This window comes from Eubalaena glacialis, chromosome 15, assembly GCF_028564815.1.
Source record: "Eubalaena glacialis isolate mEubGla1 chromosome 15, mEubGla1.1.hap2.+ XY, whole genome shotgun sequence".
Lineage (NCBI taxonomy): Eukaryota > Metazoa > Chordata > Mammalia > Artiodactyla > Balaenidae > Eubalaena > Eubalaena glacialis.
Genome location: NC_083730.1, coordinates 73,675,429 through 73,693,433, shown reverse-complemented (window position 1 = coordinate 73,693,433; position 18,005 = coordinate 73,675,429). Strand labels below are relative to the sequence as shown.

Sequence of the window (18,005 nt, the reverse complement as noted above, 5' to 3'; positions counted from 1 at the left end):
AATTTGAGTTGTTTCCAGTTTTGGTAATTATGCATAAAGCTGCGGTAAACGCTTTTGTACAAGTTTTTTTTTTTTAATTTACTTTTATTTATTTATTTATTTATAGTTTATTTTGGCTGCACTGGGTCTTAGTTGTGGCATGCAGACTTCTTAGTTGCAGCATGCATGCAGGATCTAGTTCCCTGGCCAGGGATCGAACCCGGGCTCCCTGCATTGGGGCGTGGAGTCTTACCCACTGGACCACCAGGGAAGTCCCTCATACAAGTTTTTGTGTGAACTTGAATTGTCATTTCACCTGGGCAAATACCTAGGCTTGGGACTGCTGGGTCATTTGGGAAGTATGTGTTTAATTTTACAAGAAATTACCAAACTGTTTTCCAGGGTGGTTGTACCCTTTTCTATTCCCACCAGCAATATATAACAGTTCCAGGTGAGGAGTTGAATGCTATCTCATTATTTGTTGACTTATCTGGAATTCGGAAAGCCAGGTATCCAGTGGTCAGTACAAGCATAAGAGGTGACGGAACTTGTAGGGCTGTCTGCCGGAATCCTCCCACCAGTAGGCAGCCTTTGTGAACCTCCACCAGAGAGCTTCCTTTTATAAGGCATTTCAACATTGCTAACCCATTACACATCTTTCCAAGGACAAGATGCAGGATAAACCAAAACTTACGTCATATTTAGTTTCCATGTCTAGCCACTTAAATTTTGATCCAGGAAAAGGTTGTCATGGAAATGCTATTGAATCTTTGTCAACCTCCAGCATGTCTATCCTGAATTAGGGTCATTTGGAGATAACACCAAAAAGGTGTCTGAGTTTTCTGATGTAACTTTTATTATAATTGGAGTATGAGCACTTTTTAAAAAAACAATTTCATGGAGATATAATTTATAGACAATAATTTTCACCCATTTAAAGTGTATACTTCAATAATTTAATTTTCATCACTTCCCAAAGAAACTTTGTACCTGTTAGCAGTCATTCCCCATCCCCACATACCCCCAGCCTCCTCCAGTCACTAATCTACTTGTGTCTCTGTAGATATGCCTGTTCTGGACACTGTATAAATGAGACCTTACAACATATGGTCTTTTTGTTTTTGTTTTGTTTTGTTTTGACTGCATCCCGCGACTTGTGGGATCTTAGTTCCCCAACTAGGGATTGAACCCGGGCCCCAGCAGTGAAAGTGCCGAGTCCTAACCACTGGACCACCAGGGAATTCCCAAATGTTCCAGTTTCTCCACATCCTTTATCAGTTATCTTTTATTTATTTTTGGCTGCATTGGGTCTTCGTTACTGCACGCGGGCTTTCTCTAGTTGCGGCAAGCGGGGGCTACTCTTCTGTGCGATGTGCGGGCTTCTCATTGCAGTGGCTTCTCTTGTTGCGGAGCACAGGCTCCAGGCACACGGGCTCAGTAGTTGTGGCACATGGGCTTAGCTGCTCTGCAGCATGTGGGATCCTTCCAGACCAGGGCTTGAACCTGTGTCCCCTGCATTGGCAGGCGGATTCTTAACCACTGTGCCGCCAGGGAAGCCCCCAACAGTTATCTTTTGTTTTCTTTTGAATAATAGCCATTTTAATGGGTGTGAATTGACATCTCATTGTGGTTTTGATCTTCATTTCTCTTATGACTAATGATGTTGAGCATCTTCTTATGTGCCTATTGACCATTTGTATGTCTTTGGGAAAATGCTTATTCAAGTCCTTTGCCCTTCTGTTTTTCTTTTTAAAAAAATTAATAATTTTATTTGTAAAGCAGTGTAGGATTTACAGAGAAATTGAGCAGATGACACAGAGGGTTTCCATCCCAACCTTCACTCCCCACCCCATGCCCTCCACCCCCCCCCACCGTTTCCCCTATTGTTAATGTATCAGTATTGTACATTTGTTACAGCTCATGAACCAGTGTTGTTATACAGTTCATAGTTTATTCCGATTCCCTTAGTTTTTCCCTAATGTCCTCTTTCTGTTCTAGGGTCCCATCTAGGATCCCACCTCACATTTAGTCCTCTTAACCCCTTAGGCTCCTCTTGGCTATGATGGTTTCTCACACTTTCTTATTTTTGGTGACCCTGAGAGTTTTGAAGAATGCTGGTCGAGTGTATTGTAGAATGCCTCTCCATTGGGGTTTGTCAGATGTTTTTCTCATTAAGACTAGGGTTATTTATGGGTTTGGGAGAGGAAACTCACACAGGTGAAGTGCCATTTTCATCACATATCAAGGGTACTTACTATAAACGTGAAGTGGTGTTTGTAAGGTTACTCCCCCTCCCCCTTTCCATACTGTCCTCTTTGGAAGGAAGTCACTATGTACAGACAACACTTGAGAAATGGGGAGCTCTGCTCCCTCTGCCTATTTTTAAATTAGGCTTTTTGTTTTTTTATTGTTTAGTTGTAAGACTTCTTTATATATATTAAGTACAAATCCCTTATCAGATGGATGATTTGCAAATATTTTCTCCCCACCAGTGGTTTGTCTTTTTGCTTCTTGATGTTGTCCTTGGAAGCACAAAAGTTTTGGGACTTCCCTGGTGATCCAGTGGTTAAGATTGCAATTCCACTGCAGGGGGTGCGGGTTCGATCCTTGGTTGGGGAATTAAGATCCCACATGCCACATGGCACGGCCAAAAATTTTTTTTTCATTAAAAATGTTTAAAAAGCACAAAAGTTTTTAGTTTTTTTTTTTAATTGACTAATTTAACTTTTTTTTAAAAAATTGAGGTCTAGTTGATTTACAGTATTATTTTAGTTTCAAGTATAAAAAGTTTTTAGTTTTGATGGAGTCCAGCTTATCAGTCTTACTTTTTTAAAAAAAAAAATTATTTATTTATTTATTTATTTATTTATTTATGGCTGTGTTAGGTCTTCGTTTCTGTGCGAGGGCTTTCTCTAGTTGCGGCGAGCGGGGGCCACTCTTCATCGCGGTGCGCGGGCCTCTCAGTATCGCAGCCTCTCTTGTTGCGGAGCACAGGCTCCAGACGCGCAGGCTCAGTAGTTGTGGCTCACGGGCCCAGTTGCTCCGCAGCATGTGGCATCTTCCCAGACCAGGGCTCGAACCCGTGTCCCCTGCATTGGCAGGCAGATTCTCAACCACTGCGCCACCAGGGAAGCCCCAGTCTTCCTTTTTTTAATCACTTGTGCTTTTGGTTTCTTAGCTAAGAAATCATTACCTGGGACTTCCCTGGTGGCGCAGTGGTTAAGAATCTGCCTGCCAATGCAGGGGACATGGGTTCTAGCCCTGGTCTGGGAAGATCCCACATGCCGTGGAGCAACTGGGCCCGTGCGCCACAACTACTGAGCCCGAGTGCCACAACTACTGAAGCCCACGCACCTAGAGCCTGTGCTCTGCAACAAGAGAAGCCACCTAATGAGAAGCCCACGAATCGCCGCTACTAGAGAAAAGCCCGCATACAGCAACAAAGACCCAAGGCAGCCAAAAATAAAAATAAATAAATAAATTTTAAAAAAAGAAGGAAAGAAATCATTACCTAACCCAAGGTCATGAAGATTTACTCTTGTGTTTTTCTTGTAAGAGTTTTATAGTTTCAGCTCTTACATTTAAGTTTATGATCAACTTTGAGTTGATTATTTTGTGTGATGTGAGCTAGGGTTCAAATTTATTCTTTTGCATGTGGATATCCACTTTTTCCAGGACCATTTGTTGGAAAGGTATTCTTTTTGGTCCCTTTGTCAGAAATCAGTTGACTGACTATAAATGTTAGAGTTTGTTTCTGGACTCGGGGTTCTGCTGCATTGATCTTTATGTCTCCCCAGCGCCAGGGCCACACGGACTTGATTATTGTAGCTTTGTAGTAAGTTTTGAAAGCAGGAAGTATGAGTCTACCAGCTTTGTTCTTCTTCAAGATTGTTTTGGCTGTTACGTGCCCGTTGCATTTTTCACACGAGTTTTAGGATGTTTGTCAATTTCTGAGAACACAAGCACCATTTAAGCAGTTACCATAGAACTACAAATCCAGGATCTTCAGCTGAGGTCATGAAACTCCTGTGCTTCTTAAATGGGCGCATACCTCACAGAATACACATTTCACCCTCCAGTGTACCTAATACTTCTAACACCTTCCGTCATTTAATTCTTCATTCTGCTAACATCTGTATGTACCTGCCAGTCTCCAGGGTCACAGTCGGGTACTGAGTACACAGCGATCATTAAGATCCAGTTTCTGCCCTCACATACCTCCAGTCTCATGGAGCTGATAAATGAGACACATAATTGAGAAACAGCCTTACAGAGGCTTTGATAGAGATGTGCAAGGGAGTGAAGTTCCAGGGGAGTGGTTCGCACTCACTAAGCGTGGACTTTGTCTGGCACTTCTGACAGTTTTACCTGTCAAAAGTAACGGACGGGTCACCGACTCATCTAATCTTTACAAGTCCTGTGATGTGGATACTCTTTTTCTCCCACATTACAGATGAGGACCCAGGTCAGTGTTCCACGGCCTTTTGAAAGCTTACTAATAAATAGAAAACTTTCTTAAAGGCTCCTTTAAAGTTCTTTGTGATTTCACAATAAATGTGATTAAAAACAAGCCAAAAGAGTGGGCACAGTATCATTTTGCTTTCACGCTGTCCACAACCCCTCTTCCCCACCCGCCCCTCTGCTCACCACCTGGGAAGTGGCTGCTCCCCGGCCTCCCCACTAAGACTAGACGTGTGGAAAACAGGCGGTCTTCCAGCAGGTGGGGGCTCTAAGCACGAATCTTGCCTTAAGTACCTTGCACAGTAAATGGTTGGGGTTGGATGAAGAGTTTTAGCGTTTTCCTGAGTAGATATAGTGAGGGATAGGACTAGTGTGGTGCTGGAACAGAGAGGGGAGTGGGGGAGGGGCCAGAATATACATGACCAGTTTCATGAATGCTGCCACATCCAGCAGAGAGACATAGTAAAAACCATTTGGAGTATTTTGCTTAGAAATTCATGAATAGGTTAGAATTGTCTGCTATGATATGGAAAGTGGGCCAGTTTCAAAGATAAATACTCTGTGGACCATTAGGATTTTAAGGCTGCCTTTTGTCAGTGATTGGTAGCTTTGCACACTTATGGAATGCAGTACACATTTATGTATCTAGTATTTGGTGACTCTGAATATTTCTAAATGCTGTGTCCTAGCCTAGTTATTAAGTTTATCATTTAAACTATTCTCAGATTCAGTAAAATAAGAATCAGAGAGAGCAGAACAAAGGAAAAACACTTTTCCTTTATATGGCAGGCACTGTACCAGGTGGTATTTTATATGTATCATTTAATTTAATCCTCAGAGTAACACTGAGGTAAGTATACTTACCCTCTTTTTACAAAGGAGACTCAGAGAGGTGGGTGACATCACAGAGCCCAGCTGGCTTGCCTTCAGAGTCACTGCTCTTTCTCTCAAAATTGCTGCTCTCAGAACTAGTTAAGAAATGGCCAGGGAAGCCCTAGGAAGACATTATTAATAGCATTTGCTGATGTCACCCAACTGTAGGCATTTATTAACTCCACAAATATTTATTGAGTGCTATTACATACCAGGTATTATGCTAGACAGTAGGGAGGTGGAGAGACTAAAACAAACGTGATCCTTCCCCTCGTGGAGCTTATGTTCTAGTGGGAATTAGATCTGTAGATGGATTTGCATTTTGCTTTATCTGCTTAATGCAGGTGTCCTATTATGTACATGCATGCATATGTACATGCATATACACATTTACATTTACGTTAACGTGAATAGCTTCGGGTTTGTTTTCTGTAAAGAGAGAAGGATGAAAAGTCTTTTGTAGATTAACAAGTTTGGGGAACTTCTTTATATTACATTGTGTGCCTAGAATTTCAGAGAAACTTTGTGCAGTAAACTCCTTTATGAATTGTGTTTATATTCTGCTTAGAAAGGTTTTTTGTTTGTTTTTTAATGTTTCATAACAGAAAATTTCACATTTATTCAGCAGTGGAAAGGAGAATATATTAAACCACTGTGTACCTATCACTCACCTTCAATAATTACCAACTAATGACCAGTCCTGTAGGGAGGCAAGTATTGCAGGTAATTGGGTTCAAGACTAATATTCAACTTACAGATTAATCTCTTTTACATAGGTTTTATGTATAACTGTTCTTTGTCAAAGAGATAATTTTATCTATTGTTTATTCAAGTATTAAGAAGATGGTCATTTAGTAATACAAGCTATTTTATTGTGAGTCTACTTTATTAATGCTTTAGGATGGAAGCTTCCTAAGATCTGAATTAGGCATATGTCTCCCCATTATATTCATTTGTCCAGCTAGGTAAGTGCATTTAAGTAAGTAACATTTAAAGAAAGGCATTTGTTCAAAATAACCTGTTTCTTCCAGGTACTCTTTTGGCCCTCTGTCATATTTTGCAGAGAAGAACAAAGCCAATGGTATTGTAACACTAACTTTGCAATTCTCTTTGTGAGTTGGGTCTTTTTTGTTGCTGCCGTTTGTTGCATGATTAAATTTATGATGATATAGCAAATGGTTTGTTTTAATGATTACATATTGATTTGGATTTCTTTCTCTTGTGCAGAAGGAAATGTACAAATTACAGCTGAAACTCTGCTAAAATCTACTGAGGAAGTACAAGGTATGAAGGTCAGTGGGACTAAGACAGATAATAGTGAAGGACACGAGAATGGCCATGTGAGTAAAGGTCTCTCGGCTGGGTGCAGTGGATACCCAGAAATAGACAAAATCATGAGCAGTGGTGAGGTTTCAGAGACTAGCACGTTAGTTTCCCTAGAGCCTTTAAACTCTGTGGACCCTGGATTAATAGAAGCAACTAAAGAAAAAGAATGTGAAGAACTAAAAACCTGTCCTCCTTGGTTGTCATTATTACCAGGGAAGAGTGCCATTTCCAAAGTGGACAATGGAAAGGAAGAGTTGTGTACCTTAAACCTTGTCTGTGAAGCAGATGACAATCGCCAACAGGTTCCTGGCCACCATAGTGAGAGACACAGTTCTGCACATGGTAGTCCCAAAGCCATGAGAAAGGTGGTTATTGTAGAACCCTTAGAAGAAAATTCGGAAGTTTCACATTTCACATCATGTTTGTCTGGTCCAGAATTCAGAACAACATCCTCAAAAAAGTGTGGTTTTGATGGTGATAGCTTGCCAAAGGGATCTGCTAAAAAGACAGACAATTCCTGTTTTGATGGGGACGATCAAAGCAAGAACTTGGCTTCTAGAGAAGAAAATGAACAGCCTTTGAACCCCAGGAGTGAAAGAGAGGAACTCTTTCTTGTTAATGCCAGGCAAGCAGAAGAGGATGCTAGTGGTCACTATTCTGGAAAAAAAGAGGCTCTTGACTTCTCCAAAGAAAATATCCACGATCACTACTGCCCTCAAGGCAGTATCCACACAGACTGCTCTAGTTCTTTAATGCCCAATTCTTTTACTGAAGCCACGGAAATAATGTTTAAAAAAAATGATTTAAAAATCACTTTAGACATTCAGGATAACTTGGCAAACCATGAGGACCATAGAGGAACTTTTGCTAATATAAGCCATCCAGGCACACCCTCTGAAGAGAACCATTTTTCCTCCTCGATGCAGATTGAGGAGCCAGAACAGACAACCACTATAGAGCCCGGTATGTTAAGTGAAAAGATTTACAGTAAAGACTCTAACTCCTTAGTCAGCACCCAGAGAAATCTGGAAGACAGCACCCAGTTAAATGAAACATCACATGACGGATTTCTGATTGAAAGAAAATCCCCTGTGAGTTTAACGCCAGAGGACCAGATAAGTTCTATAAATGAGGTGTTGAAACCCAAGAAAGACATTGCTCCGTTACTGCCAGCCCTAGAATTTGATGACAGACCTGAGTCAGAAATAGATGTACAGAACTCCCAGGACGATGGTCCCCATTTAGATAAACAGAGCGCTGCACGGGAGGTGAATGAACTTCCTTATGCCAATGAACTACTTGTAAACAAAATAGGAAGTGAATGTGTTTTAAATCAAGTGTCCCTTAATTCTCAAAACCATGCGAAGTTGCCAACTGACAAAGAGATGCCTGTAGCAGCGAGCGAGGGCTCCCAATGGAGCCAGCACCCTCCGTCAGAGGATGGAGCAGATGTCACTGCTGGTACCCAGACTGTTCCTGTAAAGACAAAAATGAAAGACATCTCTCCACCAGGTGACAAAACCTGTGGTCCCTCTTCAAACAATCCCACCTTAAACAGCAAATCAGAAAGCCTAGAAAGAAAAACTGAAACAGCTGACTCAGGAGCAGAAGGTCTGCATTCCAGACTTCTCTCAAATCAGAAAGAAGAAGCAGGCTTGCCTCAAGAGGTCTCTGCCGTAGAATGTCAAAGCATTCAATCTCGGGATCTCTCTAGCTGCCCTTGTGTAAGAAAAAACGTCCCAGAGGAGAGCGCGTGTTCTGCCCATGCTGCCCTGGAGCCCAGCGAAACCATCCTGGGAGTTGAGAACTGTCTGATAACCAAGTATGAAAATGCATTTCAGCACAGCGATCACCGCCCCCAAGGGAGAGAAGCCTCCGTGGAAAGTTGCATCCATAAAGTGAGTTGTACATCGGCGGAAAGTGAGCCAGGTGGGGGAGAAACTGAAGGCAGCCTTCCAGGAGGTAAGATCAGAAACGAAATGACGGCAGGCATGTTAAATAGTGAAGCTCCAAACAGGACCATCCACACCACCTGTCACATCCATCCCAGCGAGGAAGGGCTAGAAGAAAAAGAACAGGACACACCTAAAGAGACTGTGTTTTGTAAACATAACATCTGTGATTGTGCCGCACAGGAATTAGACCAACCTGCAAACATTCCAAGTCCTGAAAAATTGTTGGACCAGTTTCCTACTGTTACGTTCTCCGGTGTTAAAAACATGAACCAAGCAGCTGAAACTCCTGAGCAGAAGGCAGATGAAGCCCTCGGCTGCCAGAGCAACCCAAACAGATCCGATGAATGCAGGAGTGAAGATAACCCAGCTAAGGAGACACTAGGCAGCGACCAGAGAGAGATGGTCGCAGAGCCTAATGGAGAGGTGAGCCACAGCCTGAAGGATCTGCCAGTCGGTTCAGGCCATAACAGCTCATCGTCTGGTGGAAGCCTGAAGAAAGGGGCCTTTGAAAGGATTTCTGGTTGTGAGGAGCCCATAGACGGTATGGCAGACATGGTCTCCACAGGCTGTAGTGATAAGGGCACAGAAGGCGTTGTGGACATAAGGGCGTCTAGTACTCTTGATGGGGGTGCAAGGCAGGATGGGCCAGCATTACAGGAAACCTCAAGGAGTGTGCTGTCACAGAGCGGAGAGCCTATTGCTGCATTTATGGGAAGGATCGACCAGGATTCAGATTCCCAAGATGCTACTTCCTCGACAGCAGACTTTCTCGAAATTAAAAAATCATATGAAGAGAAAGTATGCAGATTGTTAAAAGACTGTGAAATGGAAGTGTGTCCAGATTCTTGTGCCCCTGAGACAGGGTCTGTGGCAGATCATAAACCAAATGTAAGAGTATTGGATAGAATAAATGTGTCTTTAAATTATATTCATCTTGAACAGCAAGCTAAAGAAGCATCTCTGAGAGAAACACAACGAATGATTGAAGGATCAAGACTAGAAATAAATTCTGAGCACGACAAGGGAAATGCCATTGGAATTTCCTCAGAAGAACTGACATCTTCTGGACACCAAGAGGAGAACTCTGTGCCCCCGGGAAGCCTGAAACCCACTGAGATAACTCCTTTGCATCCGTTGTCTCAAGAAAAATCAGAAACAATTATGAGTAGTGAGGAAACTGACCCGAAAAACCCTTTTAAACCAAAAGATGGTGAAATGCCCTGTGAGAATGTAAAGGACTGCATGGTCCTGCCTGAGATGAAAGGAAGAGCACCAAGGGATAAGAGTAATCCTAGCGAAGAAAGCAGCACAGCCCTCATTGCGGAAAGTTTGCCTTTGACGATGGAAACAGAAACCGAAGTGAAAAGAGAAGAAACTGCAGAACACCAGAGGGGACCACGGGGTCAGTTTCCTGCTGTGGAGGAGTCTGAAGAGATGACTGTCAGAGAAGGTGTTCATGGTGATAACATGAGCCAGGTGTCTCAGACCCATCTTAAACCCCCGAGGATGCCGCGTGATGCTGAGGACCAACAGAGCCAGAAGGCTTTGGACTACAAGGAAGAGGAACAGATGCATCAAAAAGAAGCACATGCAGCTTTGGAACGATGCACATCATCTAATATGTTGTCAGATGAGGCGCAAAGTAAGAGCCAACCTAAGGATCGCAAAGCTGAGCCCACCGTGGTGAAAGAAATCACCCTAGCAAAGCCAGCCACAGGTGACACTGCTGCAGGGTTTCAGAAGCTGAAAGACCCAAAGGAGGAAAGCTTGTGTCGCCCATCAAAAAAGGATATTGAGTCGTGCGCAGGCCCTTGCCTCAATGATGCCCCCCGGAAAGCACAAGACCCCAACTCCGCTGGGCGTGATGAACTACACGGTGCCTTTGGGAACACTTCACATCAGAAAGGAGTGCTTCCCTTAAAGAAGCAGCCCCACCGAATGTGTAAGAAAGTTTCCTGCCAGGAGCTAGTCAACACGGGGAGGAAAATAAGTAAAATCAGAAGTTCTGCCTTTTTAAAGAGCTCCTCTGAAACCATCCCCACAAACGCACACAGATTTCTCGGTTCACATGCTGTGTCTGCACCCACGCAACCGGAACCTGAAACCGCCCCTGCCAGGAGCCTTGTTAGCCACGTACCAAAGCAGAAGGCCACTCCAGGCCAGCCCTCGGGTAGCCTGAATGTTCGGAAGCCTACCAAAGAATCAGCCTTACTCAGCAAGCTGTCCATCCTTGCCTCCAGACTGGCCCCGGCCACAAAGACCCAGAAGCTACGATATCGGCGGTGTTCCTCTGACCTTCTTCCAGTGGCTAAAAGCTACAAGCGGCTCAGATACAAAAGGCTCCTGGATGGGTTTTCCTACAGCACAACGCAGCTGAATCCATGGTTGGCACGTAGTGATTGGGACAGGTGGCCTAACAGTAAACCCTTGACGCTTTATTCGCTCGAAGCCATCAAAATGAGCCTCATAGATTTGAGCGACAAGATGCCATCCCTGTTGTTTGGTTCCGAAGTCTTCCCAGTATCCTTTCACGTGAAGTCAGGCTCCGAGTGCGGGACCGAGTCCCCAAGGACTTTTCCCGAGCACTGTGCACCCGCGAGGCTCGCCTTAGGAGAGGCCCGCCGGTGCCCGTCTTCACCTCCCAAGTGGACCTTCTCTTTCTTCTTGGCCCACGACTGCCCTGGGGTGGCCACGTTCAGGGAAGACCCTGGCCTCTACTGTCAAGCAGGCGCCCAGCCTCCACTGCAGCCTCCAGTTCCTCTCCAAGACCATGGAGCCACCGCCATAGTCCAGACCAGAGCGGGCTGCTCCGTCCTTGGCCTTCACACACTCCTAGCACTTTGTTCCCCGGGATGTTACCGAATCTGGACGAAAAAACGGAGCTGCTCCAGCCACATGCCCACCATGCAGAGGCTCTTCCTGACCCAGTTTACCCAGGGTCTGAAAGGGTTACGGTCTCCCGCCTCCATAGCAGACAAGGTCTTCTGTTCTCTGCCCTACTCGGTGGGCCGAGTACTGTCCATTTGGAGCCAGCACGGGCCTTCTGCCTGCCCCTTCGAAATCTCTGCTCTTCATTCCTCTCACAGCAAGCGGCAGCCACGTCTGGGCACCAGGAGCAGGTAAAATCCATCCCCTGTTCTTTGCTAAAGTCCCATGTTTGCATCCTACCATTGGGGAGAGGAAAGGGCGCTCCTGAAAATGCAGGGCTCAGAGTCTGTGTCTGCATTTCCTGTTTATTACCAAATCTCTGCTAAGAACATGCAGCAGTAATTCTGAAGTGTAGACCCCTCTAATTTTCCTGAAGGATCTAGATTTCTTGCAGAACCCTTTATTTTGTACCTTCCTTTGTTCTGTCCATTTAATTCTGTGAACCATTAAATCTTGGATCTCTCCTTTTCTCCTCTTGCCCTCACCTTGCAAAAAACATATCCCATTACTATAAGTAGTGATTTGTGACTTGTAACTATTACTTGTTCACAAGGTATTATAACAGCCTGCACCTAACTCAGTGGTTGGTGTGTAAAGGATACAGAAGAAATACTTTTTAAATAAACTAATTAGTTACATAGGCATCACCAAATCTAGTTTAGGAACCTCTGTGTTTCTTTCTGGAGCAGAGAAGCTTCAGAGGTTGGCATTTACATATTACAGCTATAGAATTTATAGAATTTTAAGTGAACTGGAAAAGAATTCTTGTGGTTTCACCACTGAGAATAGTTGAAAATAATTTCACCAATATCATTTTACCTTCTAACAGGAAATGAGAGAAGAAAAAGAATTTGGGAGTTACATCCCTAAAGATCTGCTTTAGACATAATAGATAAATCCTCCTATTTGTAATCCTCTGGATAAACAGAAACTTTAAACATTATTTGGTTTGCCCTTATCATTGCTGTAGTTTAAAACTTCAACACCAAAAAAGCCTTAAAATTCCAAACGGCCTGGGAGAGGCCTTGTTGTTTGTGTGTCTGGGCAGAGTCTCTCACGCAGAATCATTCTGTCATTGAAAAGCTTCTGAGGCGCATACTGTGAAGCTACCCAGCATCTTAGCAGAAAACTAACTAAATAAAAGAGCTTCAGAAAGGCACCCCAGAACCTGAATGTGGCTGATTGTGAGCTCTTGTCCTGTAGGTAAACAGGAAAATGTTCACTTCTGAACAGGCAGCCATAAAAATACAACAGGATGAATCAAATTGTTTTAAATGATGGTGCACTGCTTCTGTTGCGTAGTTTGTTTGCCTCTACAACAAACTCTGCTCTGTGTCTGTACACTCAGTTTTTTTTGTTTTGTTTTTTTTATGTATTTATTTATTTATGGCTGCGTGGGGTCTTCTCATTGCGGTGGCTTCTCTTGTTGTGGAGCACGGGCTCTAGGCGCGCGGGCTTCAGTAGCTGTGGCTCGAAGGCTCTAGAGCGCAGGCTCAGTAGTTGTGGCGCACGGGCTTAGTTGCTCCACGGCATGTGGGATCTTCCCAGACCAGGGCTCGAACCCGTGTCTCCTGCATTGGCAGGCGGATTCTTAACCACCGTGCCACCAGGGAAGCCCTGTACACTCAGTTTTAAATCATGTTACCTTCTTTAAACTATGTCCAGTCCTAAGGTAGCATGGAGGGTAGTTATTCATTTCACGCTGTGAAGGTGAATGACCCTATGACCCTTTTCCCTCTTCCAGAACTCTTTCCCACCTGACTTTTCTGTTTTCTGGTGGGGAATATTTTCTCTCTCCCTTAGATCCTGTATCTGACATTTCATTTATTTTATTTTTTAGTTTACTTTTAATTTAATTATATATATGTGTGTGTGTATGTATATGTATTTTAAAGATTTAATTTTTTAAAAAATATTTATTTGTTTTTGGCTGCATTGGGTCCTCGTTGCTGCGCGCGGGCTTTTTCTAGTTGCGGCGAGCGGGGACCACTCCTTGTTGCGGTGCGCGGCCCTCTCATTGCGGTGGCCTCTCTTGTGGAGCACGGGCTCTAGGTGCACGGACTTCAGTAGTTGTGGCTCGCAGGCTCTAGAGCACAGGCTCAGTAGTTGTGGTGCACAGGCCCACTTGCTGTGCGGCATGTGGGATCCTCCTGGACCAGGGATCAAACCCGTGTCCCCTGCATTGTTGACAGGCAGATTCTTAACCACTGCGCCACCAGGGAAGTCCCTATTTTTTTAATTGAAGTGGTAGGGGTGGTGTTTGTGGGAACTTTTTTTCTCGTTGGCTCTAAAAGTGCCTTAACATCATATATATCCTTGGCTTAGAGCTTAGAAGTTTGCTGTGTTTGTAGACACACTTAGAAATGTTAAGCGTGATAAATTGGGGAGCCCCAGAAAGCAAGACTTAACCAAGATTAAATTAATTTATGTTTCCACAGGGTTTTCTCATTTGAACCCCATCCTCCAGCACTCCATAATATGGGTCAAACAGGCATCTTTTTTGCCTTTTTTTTATAGATGATGAGACTGAGGCACATGGTTTTCTCTGACTCGGGCCACTCAGCTGGTTGCTGTGTCAGCTGAGCTAGACCCAGATGAGGCCTCTGATTTGGTCAGCCCCTTTCCCAGTATTCCAGATTGGTGCTAAACTCTCTAACAATCTGAATTATCTGTGTTTCAGCCATTGAACAAATTTCTCTAACTTCCCAGAGGAGATGGATTATATGGTCATTATATAAACATCTGATTAATTAAACCTGTACTGTGTCTAAATTCAGTAGAAATGGATACAAGCTTTACTTTGAGGGGTACCAAAAGCTCTCCAACAATGCATATTAATGTATCTATAAGTGATTAATACCCTTTTTCATCTATAAAAATCAAAGCTTAATTATAAAGGAACTAGCCCTGTGAACAGTTTTCATCTACATGGCCATGTTTTACATGGAACTTGGCTTTAAAGAAAATAAGGTTTCTTCACAATTTTTTGTACGTTTATAGAAATTGGCAGATTTTATTTTAATACGGTTAATACAGAACTGAGGAGTGTATTTTTATCTTTAAATTACTTTTTAAAAACTTTAACATACATGTTCAACAACTTGATTAAAAGGTATAAGGTAAAGGGTATTCTTGTCCCCCTCCTTCCTCTTACTGTCCTCTGTATATCTCTCTCTGCCTTCTTTCCATTTAAGTTAGAATATAATCCTCCTGTCAGCCTGCCTCCATTCCAGTGATGGGCACGTACATGTAATTCTCATGCCTGGGAGGGAGGTTTTCGTCTTTCTGGGTGACTGACACTTCTCGTCTTCCTTGGGCTCTGATTGAGCATCCTTCCAAACCCACGGTACACCAGAGCCTCTCCTGCCATCCCGCTGCCCTAACCTGCCTCTCTTGTACTTTTGCTCCACTTCAGCCACACTGCGTTACCGTCCGTGCGTCTTCCGGGCCTGGAAGCTGCTTACAGCACCAGTGGCAGTCATGTGAGGTGAGACTCCAGTGGCGCCTGGCACGTGAGGGCTTGTGGCTTGCAGTGTGTGTGTGTGTGTGTGTGTGAGAGAGAGAGAGAGAAGTGGGGGGCGAGTGCACTAGCGGCTGGTGTGGGTCGGGCATGGTATAATTCTGACCTCTTGTTCTCCTTCTAAGCCTGATCTGCATCTCTCAGATGAACAATCTGAGGTTCAACCTGTGTAACTAAAGTTGTGTGATCAATCCCATTTATAAAAAAAAAAAGTCAAAATCCTTAGCCAGCTCATTGTACCACAAGTCCCCTCAAGATACTTCTTGGTCATTTAGCCGATTTCAGTGCCCGGATGGGATTGACGTCATCTGAGCACAATCCATTTGTTCAGTTCACTAAATGTCTTCTTCCCACAAAAAACCTGTTCCTTTTTACGTTTTTCCTTATTCACTGCATCTTCCTCGTTCATTATTCCATCACAGTGAAGTGGATTGACCACATTCTCGTCATTTTTTACATGTATAGACACAGGTGTGTCCAGAAGTAACAAGAGGACAGGTTTACTGGGAACGTCATTCAGCTCTTGTCTGGATGTTAAGACGAATGTGCCGACATAGAAGGTGAACCCGTCCCATGTCGTTCTTCTCTGTCTCTCTCTCCGTGGTGCTAGGCTAGAGCCTCCATTCCCTGCCTTGGTACCAAAGTCTCGCTTGGTAACAGACTCAGCTGTCAGCAAGCTCCTGCTTTCAGCCTCCGAGTTCCCGGTTCCTGGATTTGATGAGCTGGATGGTGTGACAGCCCCATGCCCCCGACCGCAGAGCAGCCCCCCAGAACAGAAAGAGGTAAATTTAAAGTGCTGATGGGGTCAGGTGACGGTGGCACCACAGATGACGTGACAGGTACAGATGGGCCCCTGAGTCTCTTTGCTACCACGTTTAGCTTCAGCTGAGTACGGGAGGTTAGCAAGACACTAAAGGATACCTTGAATCTCTTCTTCCTCGTCGCCTTCCAGACCCTTTTTTCTTGATGATGCATTTAACAGTGTTTAGAGAACCGAACCACAGAGACGAGTGAACAATGGTGTGCTTCAATTTTGAAGTATCTGCTGTCGCCAACAGTTGCAAATTTCCATATTGATAATCTCAGTATCTGAACTGCATGTACAACAACATAAAGGGGGCGGTTGCTGAAAACGCTGTTGGCGGGAGTGGGGGCGGCGGGAGGTGGGAGATTTGTCATAAACTACTTCCTGAAGTCATCTGTACACTGAGGAAGCAATGCGGTGGGTGTCAGGAAAGGGGACTTCGTATATTTAGAATGTCTTACAACCTGACCATCTTCTTCTTCTTAAAAATAGACCGAGCCGGAGAAGAGGCCAAAGAAGGTCTCACAGATTCGCATCCGGAAAACCATTCCTAAGCCGGACCCTAACCTTACCCCCATGGGCCTTCCTCGACCCAAAAGGTGAGCGCCTTCTCTAACATGCATGTGTGCACTTTTTTGGAAGTTGGCAGAATATAGTGACCTTTTGAATGATCATATACTCTGAGCTTTTGTTATACTTCTAGGAATTTATCCAAAAGAATTCATCGGTACTGTGGCCAGAGATTTGTGTTCAGGGATATTTGAACGCGTTCTCGATCACTTTTCCTGAGCTCTCTATGCCGGGTGGTGTCGCTCTGTGTACACAGTCCCAGTTCATCCTCCAGGGGTGCTGGAAGGTAGGCACAGCCGTCGTCCCCAGGTTTAGGTGACGGTGCCAAGGCTCAGTAGCTGAGAAATCTGTGTTAGGCCAGAGCGTCCCTCATGACAGAACAGGTGGTTCCTGTCTCTCACAGGTCTTACCCGACCCCACAGCTCAGGCTCACAACATTCTGTGCACAAAACTGGGAAGGGACCTACACATCATGAAGGAAAGATGTCTTTTTTTTTTTCCAAGAAAATGCTAGATCCATGTTATGGTCCATAGTATAGCCTTTAAAAATTTGGATTCTAAAGATTTTTATGACAGAGCTGATTGCTAATTCCTATAAAGTGAAGTGGAAAGAAAAAGATTACTAAATTATGTATTGGTTGGGCGTGATTCCAAATTGTGTATTTGACATGATTCCAGTTTGGGGATGATGTATATTACACAGACACTATGAAGATATAAACATTTTAAAAAGATCTCCAGAGTTATGTTTTCTTGTGATGGATTTCACTCCTTAATTTCTCATCAGCAAATGGAAGCCTGTGTCCCTTGATTAACCCGAGGTAAGTTATTTCACCTTCCTGAGCTTTAAGGACTTACCTGTAGAATGTGAGTAAGAATTCCCAACACTTAAGATTGCTGTACAGTTCAGTTGAGAAAAAAATGTGCACTGTATCTATTTTATTGCTTCACACAACACAAATGCGATAGTTAACTGTTACTATGATTTACGTTCCACTTTTCCCACGTGGTTCTTATCTTAACGTGTTGTGTTTTTATCCTACAGTTCTTTTATTGATCATCCTACCATGTCTTTTCAAGAGAAATTTTTAAAGTATTTCAGATATCCTGGGTTGAATAGTACTTTTTACTAGAATGAAATAGGGTTCAGAATCATGGTATTCTCTCTTGAATTTTTATGTAGATAGAAGTTCTGGAAAACCTTATTAATAAAGATAGGTAGTTGGGAGTGGAAAGAGTTTTAATAGAACAATGACATTCAATCCTTTCAACTTCTGTCAAGTAATATCAAAAAATCAGAATGATCTATCAACAAATCATATTTAATGATTTATCACCTAATCTTTTTTGAAAGCAAAGAATCAAAAAGTGCTGACTCACTCGGGTTCTGTCACCCAGACTTTGGAGGCCAGCAGTGGCTCAGTTTATGGGACGTGCACCGAGGGGATCTGACCAGTTTCAGATACCTAAGAATTCTATGTTACTTTCTCACTTAGAGGCACTTTATTTAATCCTATATAATGAAAGGGTTGAAAAATATAAGATCTTTAATAAATCTTTACCTAAGACATCTTGGTAAAATGCTTTT

General features: G+C 43.5%; 1 protein-coding gene across 5 annotated transcripts in view; it reads left to right on the top strand.

Annotated features, from left to right (window-relative positions):
* The window catches only part of PRR14L (proline rich 14 like), a 53,323-nt gene that overhangs the window by 22,852 nt on the left and 12,466 nt on the right, over positions 1–18,005 (top strand). For 4 of the 5 annotated variants that reach the window (XR_009697336.1, XM_061169385.1, XM_061169383.1 and 1 more), the window contains 4 exons: positions 6,541–11,713; positions 14,938–15,009; positions 15,653–15,824; positions 16,340–16,446. Coding sequence is in view for 4 of the 5 variants with exons in the window: in XM_061169383.1 (XP_061025366.1) it covers positions 6,541–11,713; positions 14,938–15,009; positions 15,653–15,824; positions 16,340–16,446 (5,524 nt within the window). In the remaining variant the exon portion in view is untranslated. The remainder of the gene's footprint in view (positions 1–6,540; positions 11,714–14,937; positions 15,010–15,652; positions 15,825–16,339; positions 16,447–18,005) is intronic. The other variant, XM_061169384.1, reaches the window with a different exon arrangement.